The sequence below is a fragment of the Mycteria americana genome, chromosome 24, assembly GCF_035582795.1.
Source record: "Mycteria americana isolate JAX WOST 10 ecotype Jacksonville Zoo and Gardens chromosome 24, USCA_MyAme_1.0, whole genome shotgun sequence".
NCBI classification, from domain to species: Eukaryota; Metazoa; Chordata; class Aves; order Ciconiiformes; family Ciconiidae; genus Mycteria; species Mycteria americana.
This window is the reverse complement of record NC_134388.1, coordinates 4042395-4054887: the sequence shown is the minus strand read 5'-3', so window position 1 is coordinate 4054887 and position 12493 is coordinate 4042395. Positions and strand designations below refer to the sequence as shown.

At 45.9% G+C, this 12493-nt stretch overlaps 1 protein-coding gene across 1 annotated transcript; it reads right to left on the bottom strand.

Annotated features, from left to right (window-relative positions):
• Positions 1-4201: 4201 nt before the first annotated feature.
• Positions 4202-6328, bottom strand: KLF2 (KLF transcription factor 2). The gene is made up of 3 exons (XM_075524236.1): positions 6211-6328; positions 5177-6068; positions 4202-4714 (listed from the first exon to the last, which is right to left on the bottom strand). The coding sequence occupies exons 1-3, from the start codon at positions 6283-6285 to the stop codon at positions 4539-4541; spliced, it is 1143 nt and encodes a 380-aa protein (XP_075380351.1). The 5' UTR covers positions 6286-6328; the 3' UTR covers positions 4202-4538.
• Between the last annotated feature and the right edge of the window lie 6165 nt (positions 6329-12493).

The following is a 12493-nucleotide window of genomic DNA, read 5'->3' as shown; positions in this document are numbered from 1 at the left end:
GCTAGTTACCATAGCAATGGCTACATGACTTTGTTGTAGTTGTTTTATTTAAATATAGCAAAAGAAATTGCTAGAGCTTGGGATTCTGGCTTCGAAAATTCAATTTAAGAAAAGCCTAACAGCTACTCTGTGTTATAGGTGCACAAAATAGCTTTAGAAACCATGGAGCTTCTACCACAGAAAACCACAGAACCACACAGTCCTATAATTTGAAGGATGGACAAACTTTTTTTGGCAATTCTTGTGGATGGAGGACCAAAGTGTAGAGCGAGTCAGTGTTTTCAGGCAGTTTGTAAACGGCTGCGAGTAACCGAGGACTTGCACAGGCTGAAATCCCCCCGTCCCTGCACACAGTAAGCTATGGCCAAAATTAAAGCTTTAAACTCCCCCAGCCGTTATCAGCTGCAAAACTGCAACTCTAAAATGAACTTCCAGAAAAGCCTGAGGGTTTCTACTCCAGCCTTCCACTTCAGGGTTGAAAAAAACGGATTTGAAAGCGCCCTGCCCACTTGCTGGCAGGGTGCTGGTGTGGCGCTGGGCTGCTTTGCAGGGTGCTGCATCTCCCCGGAGAGCTGGAAGGTGCCGGAGCGACTGCAACGGCCCCTGGGGCGGCAGGACGCCGGTCTGTTCTTGGGGCTGTTTCAGCAGCAACAGACTCTGCGTTACGGTGTTTTCTGAAGATGAGTTCCCATGTAGTACAGATTTAACTGACTCTTCTGAAGTCAGCAGGTGAGAGAACAACCGTTTTCAGCGTAGCGAAACACCACGCTCTGAAACCTGGAGTGGAATTAACTGACTTTAAACAGTAACTCCTCTGGATGGTGTCTCGAATTCAGAAATATTTGCTAAAACTTTCACTAGGAACGTTGTGCAGGATTTGGTAGTTTCTGTAACTTAACGTGCTCTATCTAATCTGGCAATCTATCTTGCAAGTATAGTGAGCCCATCACTGTGGTATCTTATACGAATATGTGTGAAAATCTTGTTTACAACGGACTCTACATTTCCTCCTATCGGCTTTGACTACAACTTCTTTTTTTTTTTTCTTTTTTTTTTTTTCCCCTTCCCTAGTGTGTCAAAATCAAATCCAGGATAGCTGCAGATGGAGAGGGCAGGTCTTTGCTGCATGCTCCCTGGGAGGCATCTGGGATTCTGGGGTTTTTGTGTTAATTAGAACAAAATTACTTAAAAAAGATGATGACCTGATGGTCTATTATGAGAGGACATTGCAGAGTGTTAGAGATTTCCTGCTGGCCAGGGGAGGCTTGGTAGCTTGGTGGAATCACATCAGCACATCTTTGGATGTACTAATTTAAGGCAATTAAAAAAAAAAAAGAAAGAGTTGACAATTACTCATAATAGAATGTGAGAAGAATGAGATCAGCATCTCTTTCTTTCTGCTACAAGATTATCTTGAGATTCAAGAACCTGCAGTTTCCTGTAAAGACCACACAGCAAATTTCATATATGCCCTCCCTTAAACAATTAAAATAAAGTTGGTCATGAGCTCTTATTAGTGTTTTGTGTCCCCCCCCCCCCACTTTCAGAGACTTGTATTTATCTATTTTTATATGGTTTGGGGGTTTTTTTATATATTTATATGTACGAGGATGGCTTTGCCCTGTTTTCAGTTGAGTCACAACAAATGTAAAAGCTCAGAGGACACAACCTGCTCGTGTTTATGTCATGAACAGCACACAGCAGAGCATGTCTCCACCGTGCATGATTTGAGAGCTGTTTGGTAACAGGGTATCACGCAGATAACAAGCGTCTTATCTGAAGACCTTCTAGTGAACAGGAGCAGAGGTAGCAGAGGTTATGACCCTTACAGCTGGACTGTTTATTCACTGGAGCAAAGGGAAGCTTGGCCGGTCCCATGCAGAGGTACCGAGGAGGAGCACACATGCCATCGCCGTGGCTGCTACAGAGGAGCCGCACAAGCCGGGGGTTTTTAAGGGCTGGTGGATGCAGTAACATTTATCTCTGCATGCAGGCACTGTGCAGCGTTCGTGCTTTGTGCCGGTTCCCCGCCTATAGCTCTCGTTCACCCTTGTAATCTGGGAGGATAGAAAAGTGGCCAGACCAAAGGGCCACCTGGCCCAGTACCCGGCCTCTACTAGAGGTCACCAGAGATGGCTGGGGACGAGCAGAGCCAGCTAAGCACGGCGTGATGCTTCCAAGCTCTCCCCCACTGCTGGAGAGCTCTGTCTGGGGACCTGCCCGAGCCAGATGCGGGGCTGCGCACCGAGGGGTGGCCGTACCCACCGCAGCGAGGTGTCAAACCTCTGCGTCTTCTTTTAATTACGTCACGAAAGAGGGAATAGTTTAAGATTGCACTGTATCAGTGAAACCTGGGAATGACTAAAAACATTTCCAGTTCTTCGGAAAGAGCAAGGGAAAGCCGGGTGGCTATGGAAAGGTTAGGGTAAGACAATTTCAAAAATTGCGTTCTTAAGCTTATAAACACTGAAGGACATGCTGAAATGTGAAAATCTTCAGCTATGGGGAAAGAGAAGGAAATACCTAGAACTGTTGCAACAATGAATGTGCTAATTTTAGGACATCTTTAAGTCATCCTCACTTTCTGGAATTAGATTGTGCAATTTTTTTTCTAGCAAATAAATGAGGTTTGTTTTTAATGAAGAAATATTAAATCTCCCTTATATTTCACTTCGAAAGAGCTATAAAAGTGAAATGTGGAACTCATTCTTCCATGTCAACGATTAGAAGCCCAAAATACATCTGTGCCACATGAACAACTGCAGACTTTGCTTTCACAGAAGAATAGCTATATTTGTAGTTACTTTAAATGTATTCCTGTTGATTTCATTCTTGCGTATTCCAACTTGTAAAGTCAGAAAAATGTCACAAGCTTGATTAAAATCAAGTCCCAACTATCCAGATGTCAAGGAGAAATGCTCCAATATTAAGCTGAGTCTGCATACTTAATTAACAGTGATTTTGTTCTACAAATACCAAGGCTCACCACTAAACCGTAGCTGTAAAAACAGAGGATCCTCATCAGAGTTTCAGAGTAATTGCATGGCTATACTATTTGGACTTACGATCTCATTTACAGCTGGGGAAGAGCTTTTGGGGGGGCTTCATTTGACTTGTTGCAGCTCTTCACTGCTCTAGCTACTGCAGTATCCACTTTATTCCAAATTAGTTTTCAGAATCTAGATTCCTGGCTAACTTATTTTCCTTCAAAATAGTAAATATCTTTCTTAACTCCTGAAATATAGGTGGGATTCAAAATTATGAAGTGAATTTAAGTTTTTGGGAATGAGTTATGAAGGTATTTTAACCTGTGTTGTGAATTTATGTTTAAATTCCACTACTGTTCTATTGGAATTCTGCACCGAGCTCTTGAGAGCAAGGATAATTTATGTACAAGAATGCCTTAAAATAAGCCTCCGTAATTACAAAAATGCAGTGTTTAAATTTATAGTAAAAACCCACACACTGCTGGCAAAACTATAACTGCATCTGGAAAACATTAAGGATGCTATTAAAATAGTCTAGCATAAACTAGAAATGAGACTGAAATTATAGTGTTGCTTACTTAACCATTTTTAGGAAGTATATTTTGAATGTGATCTACTTTCCTATTTGATTTTTTGATAAAACACCATATTGTATCTTGTTTACCATTGAGAATGAATTACGTACTCTGTTATCTATTTTAGAAAAACCCATAGCTCAGATTTTTTTAAGCCTCTTCTTACGGTCGTTGATAATTTAAAACATAACCAGGTGGTTGTTGGTCCAGCCAGCAGGGGAAAAAGTAACAGGGATATGTCAAAGGAGAATAAAAATCACAGCAGTTAAAAACTTATTTTATTAAAAAGATGAAATGTTTTCAAACATTGAAAAATTACGTTTTTATAAAAACAGAAATAGGCAAAATACCCATTTGTCTTCTATTTACATATACAATATTTCTCATTGTATAAAATTATTTACAATATATAAAAAAAATTACAGTAAAATAGGTTATTTTCTTACAAGACATCAAGCCCTGTACTTCTAGTGTAGATCATGGCAAACAAGAATATTATTGCACCTGTGAAACAAACAGTCTAACAATAGGAGTGTTCTCTTAGCCATGCCTTCAACCGACATCTAAAATAACATCGTTAGCTACAGTAACATTCATTTAACCTCTTCTAGGGTCAACTTCAGGCAGTTTCCATACAAACATTGTCTCGTAAAGCTTAGGACGGGGCAGTTAGAATCAGAAAAAACATATTTACAGCTTCTTCTATACAGTCTGTATGGAGTCTTATGGAGTTTACCCTTCACAGAAGCTGCATAAATAACCCCTAGTCTCCTGGCCAGGACGGGCAGGTTCACTGATAGTCACGTCAAATTCTCTGCAGGAGATGACTGGCTAAGTCTCCTTGTGTCAAATCCTCCTCAGCTTCCATCGCTAGAGCGTCGGTGCCTCCCTACGTAGTACCAGCTACAAGTTTTTAACGCTTCTGCACCTGAGCAGTTAAATAACGTCCACTGTCGGCAGGTCAGAGTCTCTAGGGCTACATGTGCCGTTTCATGTGCAAAGCCAGGTGGTCTGACCTGGAGAACGCCCTGTCGCAGAGGTGGCACTGGAAGGGCCGGTGGCCGGTGTGCTTGCGATAGTGACGGGTGAGTTCGTCGGAGCGAGCAAACTTCCAGCCGCAGCCTTCCCAGTTGCAGTGGTAGGGCTTTTCACCTGTTGGAGAAATCACAGAGAGCGTGACTCAGCGCGGCACTCCCACGTACGGGCAGCATCACATGCTAGGCAACCTTCCGAGTTTATCTCAGCGTACCCTTTTATTTGCTACCAAGTCCTGCCACAATAACATCCAAGTGCTTTTAAGCCAAACGAGACTGCTCTAGCAACTCCTTTGCTAAACCTGTACCTGTGAAATGTGGAACTATTTCTGCTAAACTATACCCGCAACGAAAATCGTTTGAGAACGGGCGTTGGAAGCCCTTAGAAAAGCTTTGACCTACCTACGCATAGGAAAACGCTTAGGCATTATAGGTCTGATCACCTGTCATAGCTCAACCGTGAATACTCCTGGAGTTAGACTACAGGGTTAAAGCTCAGGCTGCAAACTGTTTTATACAGGCGGCTATCGCAACCGGCAAGCAGCGTTATCTCCGGATGAAGGCGACCAGTCGTATTTACCTGTGTGCGTCCTGAGGTGGGCCTTCAGGTGCGAACTCTTGGTGTAGGTCTTCCCGCAACCTGCGTAGGTGCACGTGTGAGTGGCTGTCCTCTTCCGTGGCCAGGACCGACGTCCTCTTTTTGGTTTGGAGTCCAGCAGCTCCAGAGGGGAGGAAGGAGGGGTGAGCATGCCTCTGGGAGCGGAGGGTTGTAAGGGCAGGCTGTCCTCGAAAAGGCCAAACTGGGAGGTGTTCTGGTACTGGAGATGGGTCTGCGGGTGGTGGAAGCCGGAGGCTGGGTGGTAGCTCTGCTGGAAGGACACGGATGAGGGGCACATCATCTGCGTGTGGCAGTCATTCACCATGAGATCGTCGGGGCTCAGCGGGGGCGTCTCTGCCCCGGGGATCTGCGGGGAGCTGGCCACCCGGGGCTGCTCATAGGCCATCATGCAGGTCGCATTGCCCTCCTGCTTGATCTTCGGGCAAGCCTGGGGCACCAGACCCAGGACCGGTCCATAATTGTCCATGTCAGGCTCGGGCTTAATGTTCTCAACGAACTGCGGGCCCCCGAAGCTGGGTGTCACGAAGAACCGCCCGTGGACGTTGCCAGGAGGGCAGTAGTTGGAGTCCATCTCGGAGCGGATCATCTCCGGCACGATGCCGGCGTTGTAGGGCGGGGGGCTGCCCTGCTCCAGGGCACTGTAGCATCCCGGGGACGGGTTTGTCTGGTAAAAGCCGCCGCTCTCCCCTTGGGCAGGGGGATAGTCCCCACCGGCTGCGCTCTGGCCGTAGCCATCGCTGCCCATGGAAAGGATAAAATCCAGCACGTTGTTGAGATCTTCATCCTCTTTGCGCGGAGAGAGGCCGCCCCAGGTACCGGCGGGGGTCTTGGCCTCCTGGTCGCACTTCCACCTCTGGGGGAGAAAGAAAAGGGAGAAGGTTAGAGGTGGTGTTTGAGGGGGGGGTAGGGAGAAGCGGGGCCGCGGCACCGCCGCCCACCCGTGCGATGAGCCGCGCCGGCCTCAGCGCGGCGGCGGGAGGGGGGGCGAGACTCACTTCGTGGAGGGCTTTCTCGCGGCAGGGGCTGGCGAAGGTGGCGAAGGAGGGCAGGATGGTGTCGCTCAGCGCCATGGTGCGGCCGGGCGGGACGGCGGACGGCGCGGCGCGGCGAGCCGCCCTCCCCACCTTATAACGCGGGCGCGGGCGCCCTCAAGCCAATTGCAGGGAGCGGAGGAAACGCGTCCCGGACGGGGCGGGCGGGAGGCAGCGGCTCGGGCGCAGCCTAAATTTAGCCCCGGTATAAAAGGACGCGGCGGCGGCGGTCCCAGCCCGAGCGGGGCGGAGCGGAGCGGGGCCGGGCCCGCCGCGGCCGCCGGGCCCCCTCGCTGCCTCAGCGCGGGCCTCGCCGGCGGGCCGAGGGGCGGCCGTGGAGCGGCGACCCCCGCCTCGGGCCGCTGCCTGCGGCCGCTGAGGAAAAACTAAAAGGTCCCTGCCCCCCGGGGACGCCAAGGGACCCTCGTGAGCTGAGGGGACACTGAGGGCGTCTCTGCCTCCCCTGGGGATGCTGAGGGATGAGGGGCCACGGAGGGGGGGCCCAGCCCTGGGGACACTGAGGGACCTTCCCCGACATGAGGGGACCGTGTGCTGAGGGACACCGTGAGGGACCTGCTGTGGGAGAGGGACACTGAGGGGTCCCAGCCCCAGGGACACTGAGGGACCTTCCCCGACATGAGGGGACCATGTGCTGAGGGACACCGTGAGGGATCTGCTGTGGGATGAGGGACACTGAGGAAGACACCATGAATGAGGGCTTGGATCCCCCCACCCCTCACAGCGTGGATTTGTCCCCGGTGTGACCGTACCCGTGGTGTGACCGTACCCAGAAAACGAGGGTGGGAGTGGGAGGTGGAACAAGCACAGCAAGGGAGGCAGATGCCCTGCTCCGCGTGGGTGAACGCACCGGTGAGCTGGTGACGGAGGCTCTGGTCACCCTCAGGTCTTATGGACCCATCTCAGTACTGACGGAAAGCTGCTTAATGCCACTCTTGTACGGACTCCCGGTGAGGAAAATGCTGGAGACTTGCATTTAATGAAAGTCCAGGTCTCTAGCAGAGTTTCCATTTGCTGCACAAAGATTGCCAAAATCAACGTTTCCTTATGACATTAGGAGAGAAATAATGCAAGTAGCTCCTGTGATCTCCTCTGTTCGTAGCCAATTTATGGTCCTGGGCTGAATTTTTCAGAAGGGATGACTGTTCTCCTCCCTTACCTTGGCCTCTAGCTCAGATGCCCAGTCTGAAGGAGCTATTCTCCAACAATTTTTGATAACGTGCCCCAGACTCCTGTTTTTGAGGATCACGGCTGCTTGGCAGTCATCCAAGAGCGAAAGAGCAAAAGTGGCAATTCTTAAAGGAGGAAAAATGATGGTCTATCACAGGACAGGCTGATTCTTTGAGAGCCTGTTCAGAGAAAGAGCTATGCTTTCCCCTTACCTCCTCCATATTTCCTTTGCAATAACTTCTAAAAGGATCTCTACGTGAGCCGGAGATCAGAAGAGTGTAGGAGAACAACTCTCACTTTTATACGCTGTGTGCCCCACGAGAGGAAAGAGCGATGGCCCTTGGTGGGCTCTGGTTCTCAGAAGCATTTGGAGCATGTTCGCTAGAGCCCATCCCAGGCTTGTGGCTGTACGCAGCCATCTCAGGAAAGCACGGTTGCTAGGGTGAGTAAATGATCTTTTCAATAGCTACACATGTTGCAAAATAATGAATCTCTCTCCTTTAACTTTCTATACTTTTTATTCTAAAAGTTCACAGGATGGCCAGGAGGAGCAGCCAAACTTCTGTGACTGGAGCAGAATCAATACACTGAATGCATGGTAACGAAGTACACAAAGATGTATGACTCATAGCTATGTAATGTCACACTTGTGTAATCTTTCAATGTAAACTCTTTTCCTCTAATAAAATGTTAGTAAGTGTACAATACGTATATATGGTGCTGTGAGTCAGCCAAGAAAATATACGCTGATGAATTCAGAATGAATGTGAATGTTCCCTTGATAACACACCCCGAATGGCTGTGTCAGTTTATGTGCTTGTGATTTCAGCAACAGCTATAACAAAATATTTTGTTTCTAGGATATACAACTGTACGTGTATACACTGAGAAGCTCCAGTTGGATGCTGTCTTCCAGTAGGCACTGGAAGGACATTTGTTTATAGCACTGCACTGACTCTGTCACCTAACTCTGTTTTTTCGTTGCATAAAGGAAACGTTTAGCGGGTAATGAGAATGAAAGCCAAGTGCACAAAATAATAAATCCGCTGCCTTTAGTTTCTTTTTGTTTCCAAGTAAAGCGGTGAAGCTAAAAAACTACAGCAGTGAAGCTACTAAACTATGTATAAAAAACTAAACCTGGTGAGATGAATGAGAATTTATTTACATTGTGAGTCACTAGTTCTGCACAAATTGAGTCCAACTTTGCCATGACCTTCCACTTGGTCCGCGATAGTGGGGCTGACATTTTCTGGCTTTTTGCTGTATGCAATGCTTATTTTAAATACCTAAACCCAAGACCCTGGCAATGATCTCACTTATGGCAGCATAGATCAGGAGTGATGCCACTGGTGTATAAATGTGAAGAATGTGAGATTAGAAAGTATTTGTTAATCTGCTGTGGATAGAGGAGAGCTAAATGATGTGTGGTTTGTCTTCCAGCCAAAGTAAACACAGGCTCAGCCATTTTTGTACGGCAAAGTTGATTTTTCTAGGTGTTGCTGCTGATCTCTCTTGCTTTTACATCAAGAGAAACTTTTAAAGGGATTGCAATCAAGATTCCACATGTTAATAGACGACTCAAAGCTGGGGCTGTGTGATGAACTGCACCCTTGGTGAAACACTGCAGCTGGATGGGTTGGTGAGAATGCCCACGTCACCTGGCTGCTAGAGCACTCTGAGTCATTACAGAACTCAAACAAACAAACAGAAAGCTCCTTTCTCATGGGATTGTTCTCAGAAGGTCCTGACTGCACCTAGAGCGAAGGTAGACGAGCTGAGAATGAGACCTCTTAGCACCGCTGTTGAAAGTCACGGTACTAGTACCACTGCGACCACACACTTCATATTTAAACGAGACAAGCATTATCAGAGGATTTCCCTGCCTGCATCTCCAATTGCCGTAGTTCTGTTGACTATACACTTTTTTTTGCTCATTTAAACTGCAGAGTCTGAGGGAGTACTTTTTAGAGTCCGCTTTCAAGGAAGTTGCTAAAATGGCATAAACGACCACATAAAATGAAATATACAGGTATTTTTTTGAGAGGCGTGTCTTAATTTGGGGAGAGCGATTTAATCCTGTAGCTCTTTTATCTGATTAAAGTAACATCATGAATTAATTTGATAAAGGAGCCTTTTTGACCAGACCTTTCATGACTGGAGTTGGTTCCCATTCAGGGACTTAAAGGTGAACCATCTCTTTGAGAAGCTGAAGTTGAAGGGGCCCATTAAGTTTTTAGCATGCCATATTTTCCTTTAATATTTTCTGTGAGTCTCCTCTGAGCTATGTGCATATTTTCAAACTCTGTCTTGAGGTTCGAGCACGGAAAATGTGGAGCAGCAGACAAATACGAGTCACCCCTGTTTAGCCAAGGACTGCACTTGTGCGCTTTCAGTCGTGGCGTTGCTCTGACGCTCACCCACGAGTAACTGTTTCGCAAAGCCTTCCTCTCCCCCAGCTCTTTCATCGCATCTCAGCTTCCCAATCGAGGGCACTGCCACCATGTATATACGGTCTGCACTCAGGGCCAGCTCGAGGCTTTTCAACGAGATTTAATTTATGGCGATGGTGGAAGGGGAACACGCGGGGCATGGGGGGAGACTGGAAGGTGGAAGAGAGCCCTGGGAGGCCTGGTGGGAGTGCTGGTCGGCCACGGTGCACGGGCTGGGAAGCATCAGGAGATGCTTGGAACAACCGGGAGGAACCCAGCTTATTTAGGGCTGCACAGATGGAAGGTAGAGACTGCGAAAAAGTACCCCGAAAAGCGGTATCTGACATTTGCCATCTCCAGCGGAGCAATTTTGCTGCCTCAATTTTTTTACCTGTTGGCCTAGGTAGGAACCTATTTTTGTCTATGCCAAAAAGCAGAGCGGCTTGCATTTTTCGTTCCTCGGATGGCCTTAAGCTTGTCTGTATGGCCATGCGTGGTGTTTGTTCCTGCCTGCAGAGCGAAGCAGTTGTAATAATTCTTTAACAATGGCATGTTCTTCAAATTATGTTGCACTTCCTTGATCTTCGTCAGCTAGTTACTTATCAGTAACAGTTTCTGTTTTCTTCCAGGTCATTGTTAACGACGTCGAATGGTAAGTGACGATAAAAAAAAGATCAAGAACTAATAAACCTGCTTGATTAAAATTTAAATTACATTTCAAGATGTATCAGCTTGTGTTTGGACCACTTCGCGTGTGCACACCATACTGATTTGTCACGTTCTTGTTTCTTACTGTGAAAATGATCCTGCACCGAGCAAATCCTTACAGAGTTTTGCCTGTTACGTCAGCACCGCTGCCTTATTTAAAACATTGTTAAAAGCCATTGTCGTTAACTAAACCAGCTTTATTTATAATTCTTTTCATGTATCAAGTCCCTCCAGTCTTTTGCCCAGGTTTATATAACGCTGACAGGCATATCTGGGTCATTCTGTTTACCCTGTTAAAATATTGACATAATATTAACATTCTTCAAGTCACCTGGGGCTTCCCCACTGTTCTGAAAGTGATTGATAATAAACATTAACCATCTGGATATGTCCTTAGTTGGTTCTTTCGAAACACTCACTTCTAAGTTACCCAGACCTGGCAACTTAATATTGTTTGAGATGAGTAGCAGTTGTTTTAACATCCTCCTTAGTTACTGGAATGGAAAGTATTTCAACATCATTATTGTCTGATCCGAACACAGCATCTGGCTTTATCCCAAAGAGAGAACAGAAATATTTTTTGGTACTTCTGCTTTTTCAGCATGATTATTGACAGTTCTATCATTTCCAGTCGTTGTGATGGCAGTCTTAATTCGTTTTGGTGAAAGCCTCATTAACTTAGTTCACAAAGATTAGCAGAAGTCAAGCGTTGATACTTTCAACCACTGCACGCTTTAGCTAGGCAGACTTCCATCGATGCAAAGGAAAAAGAAGCTTAAATTCCATTTCAATAATAAGTCAAATTATATAAAGAAAACTTTTCTCAGAAAGACGCAAGAAAATACTGTTCCCGGCATTAAAGTACGGTCATGGTTCAGTAAATCATGCACAAAATCAGCTGTTTAATGAATTTAATCGAGGTAATTATGTATTGTTACCTGAATTTGCTGTGTGAAGAATGATAGCGTTCAGCTGTAAATGATTTTTTGTCATCTTTGATTTGGGGACTCTTCAAACCTAAACAATCTATGCCAGTTTTTTAATTATCAGCTTTGATTAGGTATGTAGTTATGTTTCTGCCAGCTTTTACTGATGTCTGTGTTGAATGCACATATGTCGTATTGCAGATGTCCCTTTCAGCTGTCAATTAAAAACACATTTGAGAGATCTTTTATTTTTTTACAGAACTGCGAAATGATACCACAGTTTCAAAAACTCTGCCAGCGTGTTTAATCATATCAGTGAAACTGCTTGAAATATCGGTTGCCGATTATAACTAGCAGTTTTCAGTTGTTGCCAAATACTTTTTATGACAGAATCAAGTCTCTAGTGAAGAAATGGGCAATAAGGGTGTGGAATAATAGGAGCATAGGTCAGAAAGTACCTATGCGGTTTCATTCAGAAAAATTTCTGTTACTATTTTCTGTTACTCCACGAAGTTGGAAGCCCCGTAAGATGAAACTCGTTTAATTCTGGAATACAGTGGGTGTTACACTGTGAGATTTCATACTAGTCACGTCTTTCGTGGTCTGCATGTTAGGGGAGAACTTACATAATTGGTTGGAGATGACATGAGAAAAAGTAAAATGATGTCTTATCTCTTGTGTCCGCTTGGGACAATTAGTAATGTTGGAAGACATGCGAAGTTAACTGGTTTTAGAAGTGAGAACTGTGTTTGGGGTTTAATTAATGCAGGAAAAAATTCTGTTTGAGGGAACTTCAAAGAAGTGATCAGATGCACTTTTCTCCCTTTTTAATTTGTGAGATCTGTTGCAGTCTGAGTCAGCACGGCAGATGCAGATGGCCTTCTTAGCAGATTTTTTTTGTCACTTTGAAGTTCACAGGTTTTAACGGGGGGAGGGGGAGAGAAGACTGGACAAAGCTTAAAACCTGCCACAAGCAGAGAATTACTTAGAAGTGAG